The sequence below is a fragment of the Anas acuta genome, chromosome 2, assembly GCF_963932015.1.
Source record: "Anas acuta chromosome 2, bAnaAcu1.1, whole genome shotgun sequence".
In the NCBI taxonomy this organism is placed as follows: Eukaryota; Metazoa; Chordata; class Aves; order Anseriformes; family Anatidae; genus Anas; species Anas acuta.
Window position 1 is genome coordinate 73,605,831 of NC_088980.1, and position 20,146 is coordinate 73,625,976.

Here is a 20,146-nt window from a genome sequence, read left to right on the forward strand (position 1 = left end):
AAGTTGGTTCATTTCATACGATAAGAAACATGTAGGGGTTAGCAGATTCACATTCATTGTCAATGTTTTTGGGATGCTTTCCTAGAAAGGTAGAAGCACACAAGTTCTCCTAAACATCCATGCAATTTTCAGTGGCTTTTTTAAACACCAGATTACACTAGTGACAACACTAGTGATTCACTAGTAATTCACAGGTGAGTCATAATAACACACTTCAAATTGTGTCATGAGAACTAACCTAGAAGTATAACAATACACAGCAGAATGGCAATCAGTGCTCCAGTGCTGAGGCCTACTGGCAAGAAGATTGCTTCCACATTGCAGGACAGGATGGTACCATCAGAATCACATCTGCAAACTCGGATAGTCATTGTGTTTGTGCTGCTCTGGACAGGGTAACTGCTATCTTCTATTACCACTGGAAGAAAGTACAGCTCTTGCTGCCTCCTGCTGTAGCCATTTTTCCTGGTTTCAATCCCAGCTGTGTTGTCTGTAAAACATGAGAAAGACATTACAGGATTTTTATTGTGCACTGAATTCACCCGTGTAGTTTGTATCACCTTTAATCAAAGGAAGCTGTTTTATTTCTGAAACTCAGTGAATGACAAGATATTATGTAATTACCTGATTTTATCATTACAGATGGTACTGTATTCTGATCGGTGCAGAGCATCAACTAATACTTCATTTCTTGTAAACTTGTTAGCTTGACAGCTAACATTTGAAAGACAAATAAATAAATAAAAACACTACAGGTAGTGTAGTGTAGGAAGGCTTTTCAGTTTTTCTTTTCTCCTTATCTCCTTAAAGTCCAGGACTGTGCTCAAAAGGACTCGTTTGCAAGTGTATTTAGATCCACTTGCTCTCTATTAAGCAATTCATTTACCTTTAAAAATGAAAATAAGATACTTGAACAAAATACAAAACCCCTTCAACTTTCTTGCCTCATTAAAAATAAGTACAGAAATGATCTGAGTAATTTATAATCAGCACATTTTCCATCACTTAGTCACAAATATGTTCAGAGCTCCTAGAAGTTATGTTTTGTCATTTCTTCTCAGTAGCTATTCAGTTATCACTGCTTTTCTTGAATCAAACAGAGCAGCATGAAAATTATGTGCAGATAAAAATAATTATATTCAAAACAAAAAGAAAAGAAAATTAGCAAGGAATCAATAATCTGTCAGATCTGAATGAAGGTAGCCTGCAGCAGTAACTATTTTATCATCTGACCCCTGTGTTTTACTGTATCTTCAGAAAAGGTTATTGCTTGTCTATGCTATGACTCTCAGTCCCGCTTGTGGTTTTGTCACTAGAAAAATTAAGGCTGGTGAATTCAACAGGACAATAAGAAGGAATCCTAAATATCCAAGATCAGATGCATTATGATCAGACACCATTCAGAAAGCACTTGACTGACAGAATGATTATTTCAGAAGTCACCATTTTGTGAAACAAACATGGCACATGGACATGACAGGTTCAGTGAATTTTAATTTTGAAAGATAAAAATGTTTCAAAGTTGTTTGAAACAAACTAACTTCCGTCTTCAGCTTGTTCTTTCTCTGTTTAATCATCTACACTATATAAAAACTACAAATACATTACACCAGGTGCACTACACATTACACCAACTCTGATTTCATATCACCAATGATAGTAACACTATCAAATAGCACTGGATATTGAGCATCTTGATGAGTTTAAAAATGTTAAGACATCTTTACTTGTAAAAGTATTAACTATAATGCGACAAGCAAGATTGTTTCCCCAACTAAACCTCAAGTTCCTCTTACAAAGTACCAGCCTTGTTAGTACAAGGCATACAAGGTACACAAATACACAATCTCTAACTTAAAAATTATTGTATTTATTAAGAGGTGTAGCAAAACCTGTAGCAAAAATGAGGTTTTGTTATTACACTTCTAAACTGTCTACAGAGCAGACTTTCCACCTTTTTGGTAAAAAAAAATGGCAAAAGTTACTGCATCATGTTGAGTTTTCCAAGAAAACACTATGGACAGCAAATCAGAGAATGGAAAACAACAGAAACTGCAGTACAGCATTAAGAGAAAGCAAACTTCCTCTTGACAAAGTGACGTGCTTGGTGGATGAGGGAAAGGCTGTGGATGTGGCCTACCTTGACTTCAGTAAGGCCTTTGACACAGTTTCCCACAACATTCTCCTCAAGAAACTGGCTGCTCGTGGCTTGGACTGGCATATGCTTCATTGGGTTAAAAACTGTTTGGATAGCCGGGCCCAAAGAGTTGTGGTGAATGGAGTCAAATCCAGTTGGAGGCCGGTCACTAGTGGCGTTCCCCAGGGCTCAGTACTGGGACCAGTCCTCTTTAATATCTTTATCGATGATCTGGACGAGGGGATCGAGTGCACCCTCAGTAAGTTTGCAGATGACACCAAGTTAGGTGCGTGTCGATCTGCTCGAGGGTAGGAAGGCTCTGCAGGAGGATCTGGATAGGCTGCACTGATGGGCTGAGGTCAACTGCATGAAGTTCAGCAAGGCCAAGTGCTGGGCCCTGCACCTGGAGCGCAATAACTCCAAGCAGAGCTACAGGCTGGGAGATGAATGGTTGGAAAGCTGCCTGGCAGAGAAGGACCTGGGAGTATTGGTTGATAGTCAGCTGAATCTGAGCCAGCAGTGTGCTCAGGTGGCCAAGAAGGCCAACAGCATCTTGGCTTGCATAAGAAGCAGTGTGGTCAGCAGGGCTAGGGAAGTGATTGTCCCCCTGTACTCTGCTCTGGTGAGGCTGTACCTCGAGTACTGTGTTCAGTTTTGGGCCCCTCACTACAAGAAGGACATTGAGGTGCTTGAGGGAGTCCAGAGAAGGGCAACGAAGCTGGTGAGGGGTTTGGAGAACAAGTCTTAGGAGGAGTGGCTGAGGGAGCTGGGTTTGTTCATCCTGGAGAAAAGGAGGCTCAGGGGCGACCTTATTGCTCTTGATAAGTACATTAAAGGAGGCTGTAGAGAGGTGGAGGTTGGTCTGTTCTCCCACGAGCCTGGTGAGAGGATGAGGGGGAATGAGATAAAGTTGCACCATGGGTGTTTTAGGTTGGATATTAGGAAGAACTTCTTTACTGAGAGGGTTGTTAGGCATTGGAATGGGCTGCCCAGGGAAGTGGTTGAGTCACCATCCCTGGAGGTCTTTAAAAGACGTTTAGATGTAGAGCTTAGTGATATGGTTTAGTGGAGGACTTGTTAGTCCTTGTTAGTCCTTATTAGTCCTCCACTAAACCATAGTTTTAGAGGTCAGACTAGGTGATCTTGAGGTTTCTTCCCACCTAGACAATTCTGTGATTCCCCACTATCAAACGGGTAAGTCCAGTGGGACTCAATGATGAGCAACATTTTAATCTTGCTTGGACTAAATAACGTTAGATGTTGCAATACCACAGCATCTTGAGAAAGTAGTAGATGTTAAAACCAAACTTACTAGACTGAGCACTTCAGGAGAAGAATAATGACCTAATCTTACAAGGAAAAAAGAAAAAGTAAGAGGATTTAATTCCATTACAAGGCTTTATATTCGTTGAACTGTCTCAAGAAAACAAGTTGATTGGTCTCTGAAAAAATGCTGATCTACATGTTTCTGGTTTGATAAGTTAATACTATTCATATCTCTGATGTTGTGAAGATTTTGTCTTCATTACATACTGTATTTACAAATCATTAAGTGAAATTCTTTGATCATTAATAAACTATAAACATAGCTATCTGTGATACCCTTAGACTGTAGTCACTACTAAGATTGGAAAGAAAACAGTTTTGCCTTGTCATCCATACAGAGAAGCTATGAGGAAAAAAAAAAAAGAGTTATTTTTTCTGCTGTTTTAAATTTATCTTTTTCCAGAACTTTCTTAATCATTAAGGTATTCATAATTAATATCTGTGCTTATTTTGTTGGCTTTCATTTGATACCTCCTAACCTTGGCAAAAGTTAACATCTTCAGAGTCATATATTAAATGTAAGAAAAAAATGACTTAATAAGTAGCCTATGCATTTTTTTTTTCATTTCTAGCTCTTCTTAGATGAGATAACAGTTCTCAAGAAAGGAATACTCGACAGCATACTTACCATCTTCTGAAATTAAAATTAAATAATAAGAATCAAATATTTTTTCTTAAAATAATAATTAGAACATATAGCTAAGCAAATAAGTAAAGGAATGTTACTGAATTTTATTTGAGGCCTTATGTATTCTTTCTTTGCAAAGCAAGGTAAAACTTTTTTAATGAAAAGCTTATATCACGGTTTTTCAAAAATCACTTAATTACTGATAGACTCAGTGTTAAAATTTCTTTCCAAATTTGTTTAAATTAATTGGTAATGAAAATTTGCTGCTGTTTATTATGATGTATTATAGATATGTATCTTCTCTGTAACAATAATAACATAAGCATTAAGAACACTACCGGTGTATAAAGTACTTACATGCTGAAAAAGGACTTAAGAGAATTAGCCACCTGTGCACCTTTTATGTAAATAAGTAAACACATAAATAAATTAATCCAATTCAGCATCATTTAATTTCTTAAACACTATAGCATCCTACATTCCTACCCTGAGCTTGAGCAGACCTGCCCCAATGCAGGCATAACCACAGTTTCCTACACCCCCTCCACCTGTGAAGTAAAACAAGGCACTTTATCACTTAAAGGACATGATTAGTCATCATGCTTTCATTGTAATTTTGACAGCTGTTACCATCAGTTGTTATATGATAAAGTACCACTTAGTCAAGAGACACAGTACAGCATGATTAATATGGCAATGTTGATGCTGGGTATTGGATTCTGTATAAAAAATATAGACTATCAATTGGAAAAAAAAAAAAAAGATTTTTTTCTACTAAAAGGAAAATCAGGAAAAAGTAAGTAATAGAGATATTCTGAGATTTTCTTTTGCTGTTTCTGTTCAGAAGAGTACATGCTTAAAGAATTCTATGGTAGTAAAAAAAGTAATCTTTGCCATTTATGGGAAGCATTCAATTGAAAAATAAAGAACAGATCATCAGTAATAAAAAAAACTGGGAGAAAAATCAGGTAAGTTAATCATATAAATCTATCAATTTTTGAGAGTGTTGTAGGATGGTGTTATACTGCAGCAGCAGTATCGATATTCAGAACTAATTCTCCTATAGGACTACATGTATGTGTTCTTCAGAAAGCATAATAGCTGCATCCTTTGAAATCAGTTAGAAAAGCAGTACTATTTAAACAATGCAGCATTAATGCCTTATTTAATGGTAGACCTGCACTGGCAGAAAGAGTAATGAAACATGCAGTAGTGTTTTTGCAGGCCTGTAAGGAAATTCCAGACTTTGATGTTCAGACAATTTCTGGCCCCTACAGATGAGAAAAAAATGTAAGACTTAAATATATATCTCTGTATGTCCTAAATAGTTTAACAACTAGAAACATGTCATGTAAAAAAGTTAGTCTGTAGGCATGACTGTAATACAAAGTAATCATAATGGTCATTATAATCACAGCCTGCTGCTCTGAAAGAGAGATACAGGTAAGCAACTTACTTCTGTAGTCATGGACTGTGAAATTTGGTTTGTTGGAAGCTTCAGGTGACAGTCTGAAGGAAAACCTTTGCCCAGCTGGTGACAAATCTTTGTCTGCTGCAGTGACAGTCTGTATTACCTGAAACCAAATTAAGGTTAATTCTGAAGTCAGTTCACTCTTCTAAAAGAAACAGTTTTGTAGAAGTGGAAAGTGAACCTCAGGTGAAACAATGAAAGGGAAATCCTTCTGGATTACTCTCATTCCTCTACTGGAAGTGAGGTGAGGAGTCTGAATGCCCTAACCTCTGGAAGTCTGGTGATGTCACAGAAGGTCTCCCTTTGGCATATATGAAGGAAATCAGAAGCATTTTCCCTATTATGATAGGGGAAGTATTTAATATTAATTCTTTGTATCAAAATATGAGTGATTGTTTGCAGGTGAGTGGTATATTAATTAAAGACAGCTCACTTTTTTATTGCTACTACCATTATTAGTAACACCACATGGTGCAGTACTTCACAAAGCTGCACTTTTTTTTTTTTTTTTTCCAGCTTGGGAGGAAGTGGAGAGGGTTGAAAGATCTATACTATCCAGGCATGAATGGAGTATTGTGACAGGAACTTTTGAGTCTTAAGAGTAGATGAGGACCTATTAGATTTTAGTTGAGGACAGCGCAGTTAGAATGTTTCATGGTAGGATTGCCACTGATCTAGATTTTTGTGACAAAAAGTTTTGGCAATTATTTATGTAAAAAAATATTTATAATTTTTGTCAGTTAATCATTTATTGCAGCCTTTCCTGTAAAAGACTGCCCTTCCCATTACCAGTGCCTGAATATAAAACGAAAGGTTTTGATCTGATGAACTAGAATCTAATTTAAGATTTCTGGGAGGTAGTTGTGAAGCATGTAAAATAATAAATTTTTTTTTTTAAAAAAAAAGAAGATGAGAGGAATACTATATGATTACTATTATATCTGTAATAAAATCAATAAAAATCATGTGGGCTGAATAAATATTACATGCATATAAAGAGAAGTCACTGATGACACAGCAGGCTGTATATGTTCCTTCCACTGCTGGCAGTAACACCCATAGTTGAACAGTTAGAGGTCTTGGAAACCATCCTAGCTGTTAGTATGTGTGATGGTAGCCTTCATGCCTTGCAGCAAGGTGCAAAGCCTTGGCATTTTGCAGCACAATGTTGTTTAGTTGTGCAAATTTTGTGCAGGAAGAGCACTTGCCAACAACTGCTGTGCCAGCTCTATTGAGGTAGGCCCTGTTCATGGTATAAGGTGCTATTCTGAATCTGAAAAAGGGTTTGCATTCTATATATATGTTTGAAACTGCTTGTAAAAACAAGCTTTCAGAAGGGCTGTCTTTGGTATTGTGGGTTTCTTTCCTGAGGATAGGACACAGAGATGTATGTAATCCATCCTGCTCTGTTTACTCACTTGACTGCAGTTAAAGACTGCAGTCTTTAAATATCTTACATGAAGGGCTTCTTTCTCCTGCCACTCCTTCACAGCAGAGGGTGGCTGTAGCCTGTATAACCAGGGTTCACAAAAGTAACTAGACCATAAAGGTCAACAAACAGAATTCCAAAAGGTGGATATTTACATCACAGGCATTTAATTTGTAAAAGAATCATGTAAACACGATGCCGTTTTTCAAACCGAGAATTTTGCATTGCTATAAATAATAAGAAAATATAAAGAAAAGTAGCAAGCATTACAAATTTGAAATACCTGTCCTGGTTTGGCATTTTCACATACAGATGTCTCATATGGAACTGAAATTTCAGGAGGAAACTCGTTGACATCCAAGACGTTTATTATAACGTCGACTTTGCTGGTTAATAATGGGTTACCTATAAATAATTTTTAGGAGAAAAGCATTAAGGAATGCTATTTATGTTTGTTGTCATCACCAGTGCCCATGAGCTGTCATAATATGTTTTGATCACAGTAGGATGACTTCTAAAAATCCTTGACTTCCATTTATTTCTGATTTGTACTAAGCAGAAATCAGAAGCAAGCTTCTTATCATTTTTTACCAGACTCTGATCCATTAATGTTCATGAAGTAAGGAATCAATCAGCATGATTATGTTTATCAGAGCATGATTTACAGAATTTGAAACTTCACGTGTAATTATAGGTGCAAACTTTTCTCAGATCACTTTTCATGGAGTCTTTGGAAAATACTTCCAATGATTAAAACTGAATTCTGTTTTCCACAATGGATTGCAGAAAATCAATATTATCTAGGCACTGTTTGCATCTCCAATATATTAAGGAGGTAAGTGGAGCATACTCATTTATTAGATGCAGAAAAGTGAGAGAGAAAGATTACAAAGAGAAAGAAAAGAAAAAAAACTTGCTGAAAACCAGTGGTAAATTTAGCAGTGAAACATATAGAACTAAGATTCAACTCAGATTATCAAGCTATGTCAAAACATATTTGTTTAGCTGCATAAATATTTGGAAGGACCAAATAGTCTTGTGCAAAATAAATGCTAAAAAATAGTATATATTCTGCTTCTGTTCATTGTCTTACTAACACAGATAAGTATAATTTATTAAGCTGATATAATGTAGTCACTAGATGCATTTTATAAAAAAGATTACCTGCAAATTCAATGTCCAATGGAAAGGAGATACAAATTCAATACCAAGCAGATAAAATTCTCTTTTACTCTTGTTATGCTGAGATGCCTTGGATGACAGCAGATACATAGAAAAGGATAATATAATTATCCTTTTGAATTTAAAGGGTGGCAGTGACTACACAGACACAGTTAGTTATTCAAGAAATCTATGCCATGAAGCTAGGTGGTGTAGAAATGACAGCATGGGGTCATGGTTAAGAACAAGAACAGTTTTCTTGAATCTTCAGACATAACTGAACGGTTTAAATTGCAGCAGCTGCTAACTTTGTAATTTGTATAAACCTGTGCAAATCTATTGTTTATTACTAATAAGGCAGGGGGCAAAGTCTCTTCTCAGGCCAACAATACCTTACAACTCAGCATGCAGAAATTCATTGTAGCACTTGTCAAAATCCTACGTGATTTCTTTCCTGTTCTTAGGAACTACTAAAGGAAATGTTTTCAAGAGGCTTCTGCCAAAGCAAAAAGGCTTTTCAAAGTGATTTCCCAGTTAAGTAGCAGTGGTTGCAAGTAAAAGCATGCTTTACTTGTTTACAAGTAGTGGACAAACTGACCATCTTACATATTCACTTGAAATCTTAAAAATACCACTACCAAAATCCCACAGTATTTGTAGTTCCTTCCTGTGATCCTGTCTAATTAGTATAGAAATCTGACCATTGTTTTCTGTGCTCTTTGAGCCCACAGTCGTTTCCAAGTTATCACCAGCCCTACATTCAGAAGGTCTCTGGAAAAAGGGTTTGTGCAGTATGACTGTGGACAGGACTTGTTCCGGGAACAGGGCAGGGATTGTTTAGGTGCCAGAAGAAATCTAGATCACTTGCCACAGTTGAACTGGTTCCTTTGAACTGACAGGAAACAAAAAAGTACTAAGACGCTATTTTTTGTCAGTAGAGGGCAGGACTCCAACTCTGAATATAAGTTGGAGTCCTGAGCAGGTCAAGTTCAAAAACATACGGGCAGAAACCGAACCTAAAATCTTGAAACTTCCCTGCTTGCAGTGCCCCCTGCAGAACCCAGCAACTCCCACAGAGTAACGTGGGCTTTCCTTCAGGTTTTCCACATTCATTCTAAGGTATAAAGCTGAGCAGCCAGAGTTCAGTATATATTCTGAAGACACATGAGAGGTTAATGCATTGCTGTGAAAGTACAGGTGTAGATAGGTTTGTTTTTTTTCATTTCTTTATAGGAATACATTAAAAATGTCCTTCCAGTAGAAGCATACGTGTACAAAATATACAAAGAATTACCATTTTGCCTTCTCTCATAATCACTGCAGCAAGCTTTGCAAATATACATGAATATCTGTATACTTTTTGCATCTGTTTCACAGAAAATAAATTAGACCATCAATGAGATTCTTTGAAAAGTTTATATATCTTTCTGCCAGCTATTTTTACAAGATAGATGTTTTTCTTGCAAAAATCAAACATGGAAATAAACAGGGTTACTACAGCATAAGATGGAGCTAATTCTGGGTTTCACATTATGGTTTGTTTCATTTTCTTTCTGGTTTGCAGTGATATTAGTGTAACTTGTCATGTATACAAAGGAAGACTGCCAGAAGATTGTATACAGCTTTGAATTCACATATGATTACAAAGACTTGTAATACTTGATGTGAACAAGGACAGAGAATTACATTTCAAATACCACTTCACAGAGTTGACCTCATTTTTCTCTGTTTTTCTTTTATTTGCTGTTTTATTCTGAAAATCAAATAATTCTGAGCCCAGTGAGCACAGTAGTGATATGCATGCTGGTGTCAGTGAGTGAGTCACTGAAAACATCTGCTTATGCCTTTTAAACCCATATTACACAGAAGAGAAGGCAAGTGGTTAAATCATTAGCATAGTAATTAAAAGGCAGATTTCAGGTTTCAATCCTGCTTATATGATACAGGCAAATTAATTAGCTTCTCTCTTCCTCATTTTTCCTATCTGTCCTATCCACTGACAACCTTGCTTCCTTCTTTTGCTTGACTACCCTAACATCTTTACAGCAATAGAAAATACTTTTACAAATAAGCTTGTTCAAATCTAAGATATCTGAGAAAACAGATGCTGATCATTGAGGAGAACCGGTGATTCCTTAGTCCGACCTATAGTATTAAGGAAGAGGATAAACTCCATCTTGAGATTTAAGCTTATGTTTCTTAAGCACTCACAAAACTTGAACCTAGAGTTACAGGAGTTGGGAAGATGATTTGGACAGAAAGGATTATGCATACTTTATATTTATTTTCAACCATAACCATAGCCTTGAGGATGGGAAACCAGAAGTAAGATCTTTATGCTAACCTCTTTTACCTCTTTTTTATCTCTTTTGTAAGATGCAAAAACTATTTCCTTCTTTGGTAATTAAGCAGGACACCAGGGAACTTACTGAGCACTGGACTGTGGTTATTTCTACTGGTAAGTTCTTACAGCAGTCCTTGGCACATTTTTGTCCTGGAGCAACTAGTGGTCTTGCAGGTGATTCACATTCACATACTGAGAGTTAGTTTGGATGAGGAACCACTCTCAGAGAATCGATTTACATGTGGACACCCTGTTTGGAAGGTAAGAGTATTTGATAGCAAAGAAACAGGCTGCTCAGTGCCAGCTGGCCTTAGTGCATGGAATAAATGTGAGGCATGTTTAATTCATTAGTTTGGGCAGAGTTTATGGGATCAAAAATGTTCAGAAACAAGAAGCATGAAAGCTACTAGGGTATTGATTTACTCTAAGAAGAAAACAAAACCACAATGAAATACATTTTGGGAGAGAAAAGAATTTCAAGTAAAATAGGAGTCTAAAACATCCCTTTCCTTTTTAAGCACTTTTTTTGATATGAAGGCTGTTTGTTGTTGTTGTTCTTTTAATTTTTATTTCTATACATGGGTAAGGGACCTTCTGCTTTCAGCTGCCTTCACATCTGTGTCATCATCCATATGTTAGCAGAACAGTCATACACCTCCCAAGAAAGAAGATTTCCACTTTGGGATAAGCTTAAACAAGGGCAAGAATAAAGTTATAGTGTGTTGTGTTACACACAGTAGGCATCCATCACTCTGTGCTCGGTAAACATCTAAGATGTTCTCAACAGTCCATTGTGTTGCTATTTGGAGACAGATTCACAGATCATGTTTAGATCAGGTGTTTGGTATTTTATCAGGGTTAGAAATAAAAATAGCAGTATAATGATACATGGTTGGAGCTGGTCATTGCATGACATGGCTAGAATAACTTTCCTTATCTGAGTTCCCCACATGGAACAAGCTGCTACTGTTCATAAACAAGATATATGGTGTCACTTCTGGCTAATCAGAACTTGCTTTGTCTCTGAGCATACAAGTTGACACAAGCAAGCCTAGAACAAGCAGATTTAATAATTAACTTGTTGCTAAGGCTCTAAGTTTTGCCTCTGTTCAACCTACCAATCTGCACCACGTCTGGTGTACATATGAATGAAGTGTCAAGACCTGGAGTTTAGAAAAGAGTACTTTCAGTATATCTTTGTCAAATAAAAATGCAGAATGGGGACAATGGATGTAAAAACATTTACAAATTCCCAAAGAACAATGATTTAAAATATATATCTATATATCTATATCTATATCTATCTATATATATATATATATAATATATATATATATAATATAATATATATATAATATATATATATAATATATAATATATATAATATATATATATAAAATAATATATATATATATATAATATATATATATATAATATATATATATTATATATATATATAATATAAATATTATTTTCTCCTAATAGGCAAGGTCATCAAAGGATACTCTAATATACATAAAGCAATTCTCCTCTGCCTCATTTTTGAGATAGTTTCCTTTTAAAAATACAGCGTCTGGTGCTTTTCTGCTAATAAAAGTCAGACTTAACAGCTTATAAGAGAAGTCCAAATGGTACATCCAATTCTACATTTATATTTACGTGTTGTCTGCTGTTATGTTTAGTTATATGAACTGAATGTCATTTGTGCCATTTGTGTTGTGAAAGGTAATTTGATTGTTCAGAAATTGTAGTATTACTTTGAGACTCTACTTGCTGTGAGAAGGAAAAAAAAAAAAATGTAACAAGCGTCATCTGCGATTCTTAGAGGGTCTCATTCTGAAGCTACAGAAGCACGTTGGAAACAATCACTAGAAAGCTCTGGTGCTAAGAGACAGACTGTGAGTCTACACAAGCCCACTCATGACCTTGGCATCATTTTCCATATACAAGGGAATGATGGCAAAGCCAATCTAATTTATTTTTTTCTCTAACTTGATGGAGACAAAGCTGGTGGGCCTTGTTTATAGTTGGCCTGGTCTAGAAAAGATAATTTGCAAAATGACCACTGGAAGATATCTAGAAGGTTTTATGGCATTCTTTCAGAGGAAAAAAATGATGTGAGAAAGCAAAATAAGTAATAGGCATATTAATATTTTGGAGTCTGTTTCTTTTAAATAGCTGAGATCAACAAGAGTTGAAAATACCTAGATAAGAATAAAGTCTATTCCTGGGACAAGTTTATGCAATACTGGGCCAGTCTCCCTGGGTATTTATGTATATGCCAAGGTACTGTTCAGTATACTGTTACTGTTATAAGAGATGGTAATTTCAGTGTTTCTGCATCAGCACTGAATAGGTAGCATCTCCTTTTGTAGCAGAACAAATTGCATAATATTGTATTTTTTTCTTCTTTTAATTCAGGTGTTCCCTTTTCATTTTCTTATGCCTTCTTGGCTGTGTGCAGTGTGCCATTTCTCAACCGCCCATGGTTATTTCTGTGCTAGTTCTAGTCAGACAACTGCATATAAATTTTTGAGAGTTTATATACCTCAAATCTTCCATAATTTTACAATATTTGTATTGGAAACAGGTACAGCAATTGTTTTTATTGCTATGTATAATGGTTGATGTATACATATTGGTGTGCTGTGAAATGAGTCACAATTATGTCTCAATGTAAAGTTTTAACTAGGTAATTGTTAAAATTGGAAATTCTGCAGCACAGGCTACCTGCTTCAGCATTACATAAACATTTTATTACTGTATATGTGTTGAGAATGTGCTCATAGAGGTTTTAGTTGACTTTAATTACTTTAGGTAATTAAATAAACAGATTCACACTAAACTTATTAAATCTGCTGCCTTATTGCAGAAAAATTTTACACTTCTCACATATTCCTTATCCACCAATAAATACTTAAGCTCTAATGAAATGCAGACCATTAAGAGACCTCCTTACTGCATCTACCTGCCTTTCAGTTTCTCTGGAAAGGAAGTGCAGTTCTGCTGGACTTCCTGTCAGTATACACATGCACACGTATCTCCATATACTCAATCGCTTATGATAGTTACCTCTGTCAGTGTATTCCTACTTCAAGCTAATAGAATTCAGGTGTTCATCTGACCGGTGTCCTTGTTATATTTTCAGACTCCAGGGAATGAACATGTAGTTCTCTGGGATACAATTACAACTGAGAATTTCTTTATTTTAAATAATATATGCCTTTTCTATTTCCAAAATCTCCCTCTTCCAGTTAGCAGAATGTATTACTTAAGTCTTAGTGCCAAGCAATACATTGAGGAAAACATGTTTTTTGCTATAGAAACTTGCATTTCTGGACACACAAACAATACAGAATGAATAAGAAACGCATCAGGGATCTCCTTCTACATCCTGTTGATGTCTAAAGTGATACTTTTGTGGCCTTTACACAACTTCTGGATGATCAAAAAACTTGTATTCAAAAGATGATATAAGCCTACAACTCTTTCAGTTTGACAGGATCATGAGGGAGGAATGCTACACACAAGGATGGCAATGAAGAAAGGTGAAGTTACTCAATACAACAAAGGAAGGCAGTTCTTATCCAAAAGTAAAAGCTTTGTGAGAGAAGACACAAAACAAACTAAACCACCACAGATCATACAGGAAAAGAAAACAAGTGGTTAAGCAGAAAGAGTCTTGGACAAAGAGAAAAATCAAAAGCAGAGAGCAAGCAGTCTGATTCATTTAGCGCCTTAATTTATTGTCATGCTATCTTGACTTAATTTTCTCGCACTGCTTGTCTGTGAATTGAATGAGTGTTTATATTTTTACATCCTCAGAAAGCACATAGAATGCCTGTTACTTGACTGACCATATTTCACATTATAAAAGCAGAAATGAGAACAGGAAGGTCCTTGTACAGTCTCCTCTGGCCTTGAACTCTTTATGCCGACAAAACTTTTTTCAGCTTCTGAAGAAACTGTCCCTGAATGAGGACTACTAGAAAACTCTCACTGTACAGACCTGCTTGAACATCACACAGCCTTACAGTGAGTCTGGGAAAATGGTATTTGTTGGGCCTTTCTAAATAATTTCTTAGTAATACATGCACTCTTCACAGCATATTTCTGTTTGAGCACTACATTCTGAAAAAAATGCCACATTAGGATATTAATTCAATTTGTGTCATACTTACTAACTTTACTTGCAATTATAGAGAAATTGTATTGTGCTGTGCTTTCTCTGTCCAGTAATTCATTAGTAGCAATGGTTCCTTCAGTAGCATCTATTGTAAAGTAGCTGTCCACATCATTCTTCCAATCGATGAAGTATCTGTATATGAAAAATGTTAAACAAAGTAGATGCAAATGTGCAATGATTACACTTTTATCATAACAGCAGTCTAGCTGGCTGAAGTTTTGTTATTTTTCTCTTCCCAGCTATTACCATTCTTGCAGGAAGAAGACAGTAAACAATTTATTTATTTATTTATTTATTTTGCAGAGTTAGAATGCTCAAGGGAAAAATGGGATATAATAAAAGATTTAGTACTTCTTATGTTCAGATTATTTGAAAACAGACTCCTGAGAAGTTGACTTCGTCACTTATGTCTGTCACTTTGGAAAATACTAGAGAGGTTTACAGGGGAAAAAAAAAAGATGTAAAACAGTGCATGCTTAGTGATGAATAGTGAGTCAGATCTGATCTCTTTACATCCATTTGTTGCTGTGATAGCCTCGATGGGCTTACAGAGAGGTGTCCTAGTGGATGTGTGCAGGCTGTTAGTACAGTCTACTCAGAGGTCCCTCACCTAAGGGATGTTGGAAGAATTACAGTATGGAAGGTAGAGAACACTATGCTTATTCCCCCCCACATATAAAGGTGCAAAGGCTCTTTGCCTTTTGGAAGAATGAACAGATCTTTCATTGGGGCTGTGAGGAACAGGGCAGTATTATTGCTTCCTTATTCTCCTTAGGACTTTTTGTCAAGTAAGTACAAACATAGAACAGGTTCAAAACTCAAAATTTACACAGATTTGTTATTTTTCCCTGGCAAGGACTTAATAGAAAGAAGAGATGTGCTTGTAAATGTAGCCACTTAAAAGCAATCTGATAATTATTCCAAAACCATTTCCATTAAATGCTAATTAATTTGAAAGTCTATTTTCTCATTTGATGCCACTGTTTGTAGTCATAACAGAATAATTTTTCTGATGCAGTGCCGCCAGCAACTAATTTCCTTTTCATTGCTAGTCTCTTCATACCTAGATGATGTTTCATAAAAACTAGGCAGGATGAAAGAGACAAACACATTTTTGAGCAGTAGGCAACAAGAAAAAAATGACACTCAACAGTAGCTACATTTAGAAGATCATAAAGGCCAGAGGACCATGTCTATGATACCTTGTTGCATGTAGACCAGTGAGAACAAGGGTAAAATACAGTATTTCCTTCTCTGATTAGTATGATTTACAGAAAGAATGTATAGGGAATGTAATGATAAATACAATGTTCACTGCTGTAGAAGGAAGCAACATTAGAAAGGTATATATGGCATATTCCCTTAGATTGGGACTCATAAATGCTAACAGTTCAAGAAGACTTAAATAGTAGAAAAAAAAATCATAAAAAAAATCACAAGTAAGGTACTATGCTCCTTTTGAGACATTTTGTTTAAACAAAATCATAAAATGCTATCTATAGATAAAATAGTTTACTTCAGTTGACAGTCGTCATTACCAGTTCATTGCTTTATCCGAAAAAACTCAGAAATGTATCCTTTTACATAACCGAGAAGGCACATTTTCTTGAGCATGATAATATTGCCTACCCATGTTTGTAATTTCAATTTCATTGTTCAATATTTAGTTGACATAAAAATTATTAAAATTAAATAAGCCATTTATTAGAATCATCATTAGACTGAGATACTCTTTCAGGAACAGTAAAATCACTATTTCATGCTTTTCATGTTTAATAGATTATAATTTCTTTTGAAATTAAATATGTAACCATGCACAAATAAGTGGGATCAAAGTATGAGAAAGTAACTTGGCTTATCTTCCCCCCATGGAAGATGAGCTTTATCTAAATACTCTACACACAACAGTACGAGTTGAGTTCAAGCACAAAGATTTGTAGAATCAGAATCTCATAGCCTACCTGCAAGCATTCACACAGGTGGTTAACTTCATGCATAAGTCTAACCTCCCAACACGCCTACTTCTAAATGCAGTATCAATGGGATCAATGTCCAAAATAAGCATTGCAAGACTAGCACAACTCTAATGGTAGAGTACCTCTTGGCTTCAATTGAAGTGGGATCAGTGGGAATGGAACAGTGTAATAGAAAGACTTTTTGGGCTTTTCTTCTAAATTCATTGTCTTCATGTGCATTCATGCTGTGGATATTATTGTGCCAGAATTGATTTTTTTTTCTTTTTTTTTTTTCTCTCCACTTTGGTGATATGTTTAAAGACACACCTACCTTCTTTCTTTTTATGGTAAAGAAGGCACATATTGTAAAAATAGGGGTGGAACAGCCAGACATTTCAGACTAGAAGATATATATATCATAAGAAGATACATATATAATGATATATATTATGATATATATATCATAAGATATATATATAAAATCAGGCTATGGAGGGAAGGAAGGAGATAGGAGGAAGTACTGGAGATACATTGCCTAAAATACATATTCTTTGAAGAAAAACTGAAAAAAAAAAAAAAAAAAATCCCTTCTTCTTTTATTTATTGTTCATGTAAAGTACCCGTGAAAAAAATTCAGAGAAGATCCCCTCATAAACAGCTCTTCTGGACATAGAATTGCTCCCAAATACTTTAGGAAATCTGTAAGACTTAGCAAGAGTGAATGGAGCTTGACAGGCTGCTTTTCAAATGGGAATTTGGGGATCCCATTGGGAGGTCATTCTGAGGGAAAGCCTTAAAAGAAATGTAGTTTCCTTTTACAGCCCAAAAGCATTCTTTCATACAGTCTGACACTCAGTGTGAGATTTTTCTGTAAGGAGCACAGCAACACTTCTTTTTCTTCCTCAAGAAGACAGAGTTTGGGCCTCCAAAAAAGACAAAGAAAACAAAACAAAACAAAAAATAAATGAAAAAAAAAAAAAAAAAAAAAGAGAGAAAAGAGTCTCCGGTCAGAAAAATCTGTAACTTTCCAGAGACAGACCCAGGTATCTGGGACATTAGGACATAAAGCCTGACATTTCTTGTTAAACTGACACAAAGAGTACCACAGTTGAAACACTGCTATTAGGACAGCTGTCTAAATCTTCTAGTCATAGTCTAGCAGTTTGAAGGAACTGAGGCTGGTTTGTTTGACTGCTCAGAGTCCTTGTGAGACAGGTCATGGTCACTGCATTAATCCCAAGAGGCAGCTCCCTCCTTGAAAAGTTAGGGAGATAATGGCACAGCCTCACATGTTGACATAGGACACAGCAGTAGTAGCTTTCAGAAGCACCTGAACTGGCCTGCCTGGCAGATTTGAGTATGAGACATTGAAAGATAAATTCAATTCATTGTAAGAGCAGAAACTTTGAACTACACATCCCCCAGAATATACTTCTCAGCAGAGGACTGTGTTCAAGATTATATTATTGAATAGTGATTAAGTGTGGAAGGACATGTCTTTGCTAACATTGTTTCAGCCTTCCCAACAATAGCTATATTTGTACATCAAATAGGAGAGAGGAGACAGAATAGAAATATCTACTTTATAAAGCAATAGGAGACAAGTTTGGAGGACTCTCACCCAGAGTATTCACATAGACACACACTGCCCTCTGAGGAGGTCCAATAACAACTTGCATTCAACCTGGTTAAATGGTGAGGTGGTGTGTGCTTCACAGGGTCTAAAGGAACACTCTCCAAAAGGAGGGCTTACCTCCTTTTAAAGGGGGAAGGACAATGGGGAAGGCTGTGTCTATGCTAGCTGCAGCACATCAAACAGAGTGCTTGATGAAAGTCTGTTGAACACAAGTGACAGCAGCTCACCCCTGTGAGGATAATAGGAACTCTGAGCCACCAAGCAGACAACCTCAGTTGCTTCAGACTGTTATACCATGAATAAAAGATCTGGACAGCTGTCCTGCTGCTGCTACAGAAATGCGCGACAACAGGTCACACCCAGGAGGGATGTTACGTGGCAGTATGCTAAGGAGTCTGTGGGAACCAGGACCTGGGGCATGTTCTCTGGTCCTAAAAATGAAGAAGGGAAGACTCTCCTGCTCAGCAGAGATGGCCTTGAGAACCATGGGGTCCAATTTCACCAGAATAGTGAATGTGAGAAGAGCTCTTGCAAAGATGCAGTCTACACCTTTTGTCACCGATTATATAGTAAGCAGAGAAGGGAAGCATGGGACATCTCAAGCATGACCCTTGAGGTGTCATTAAACTAAAGGCACTCAGACCAAACTTGCTTTTGCTGTGTATCACACATACAGAAAACATCTGAAGGAGTATTCAACTGGAACTGGCGTGAAAAAGGAAAGGAATCATCCAACTCAGTGAACAATGACACATTTAACATTTAATTACTGACTTTTCCTTTTAGTTTACTGTTCAACAAATAAGGAGCAGCAATTTCAACCAGCTTTCTAAAAGAAGAAAAGAAAAAAAAAGAAAAAAAAAAAGGAGGGAGACATTCCAATAACTTTTATTTTTGTCTCTTGGTTATCCTGTGTCATCCATGGTGTTCATCAGTATGAATTGTCTCGTCTGTATTTCCATTTCTGTTGTGAAACTGTAGCTTAAGCATACCCAAGATAGTGAATCTAAGAAAACCCAAACCATGAATTTTCTATGTATACTCCGAATGGTTTGGATGCTAACTCCAGTTTCAAAGGCATCTTATTACTACAGCTACAGCATGCCAAACCCAGGCATTGGAATGAAGCATTTTAGATGTTAGAAAATTCCTGTGAAATGTGAAGTGTCATTTCTGTGTCATTCTAAGAGAAACTATGTGTTCAACTATGCTTTTTCCAAACCATATTTTTTTCCAACTTAAGTATGCACTTAATGCCTTTCCTTGTAACTGAATCATATTGGAAGGAGCAAAGATCTTTTCTTTCACTTTCTGACTGGTTGGGCTCATTTTAATAATAATTTCCATGAGGTTGCTCTTCTCTTGGGTCACCAGTCCTTTCTGTTTCTCCTCCAGCCACTGCATCATTGCCCAGCCATGCTGGAAAGACCTTATTGCCAGTGGAAGAAAGAGGTGTTTGCAGATCTCAGATGGGCTAAGGCAACTCTGAGATTTCCTGTGGCTCCCTGCAGGCACCTGAGGCAGCAGGTTTCCCTAAGGGAAAACATCCGGGTAAGGGAAAGATGACTTTCTCATTCCAGACTTTTTCATTAGCCTTAAACTGGTTTGTGTAGTATTGCCCACTTGAGAGGTTTTTGTTTTGACCACTTTGAGAGAATTGCTGCTGAAAGTTCTGTTGCTGTGCAGCAAATCAACAATATGTATGAAATGTTAATATGAACAAATAAGCTACTCTGGACTTATTAAGGAATAAAGGAATGAAAGAATTTACAGAAACATGGGCCTTTTTTGTTTAGTGGAGAAAGATCATGGGAATAAACTGGAACAATGACAACAAAAAGACAAAGTTAAAGCTGATTTTCAAAGGAGAGAA

General features: G+C 36.4%; 1 protein-coding gene across 4 annotated transcripts in view; it reads right to left on the bottom strand.

The window, feature by feature from the left end:
* CDH12 (cadherin 12) overlaps positions 1 to 20,146 on the bottom strand; it is a 579,148-nt gene that overhangs the window by 6,809 nt on the left and 552,193 nt on the right. For 3 of the 4 annotated variants that reach the window (XM_068670854.1, XM_068670856.1, XM_068670855.1), the window contains 4 exons: positions 14,678 to 14,814; positions 7,275 to 7,396; positions 5,548 to 5,665; positions 239 to 490 (listed from right to left, as the gene is read on the bottom strand). In XM_068670854.1, the coding sequence (XP_068526955.1) occupies positions 239 to 490; positions 5,548 to 5,665; positions 7,275 to 7,396; positions 14,678 to 14,814 (629 nt within the window). The remainder of the gene's footprint in view (positions 1 to 238; positions 491 to 5,547; positions 5,666 to 7,274; positions 7,397 to 14,677; positions 14,815 to 20,146) is intronic. The other variant, XM_068670857.1, reaches the window with a different exon arrangement.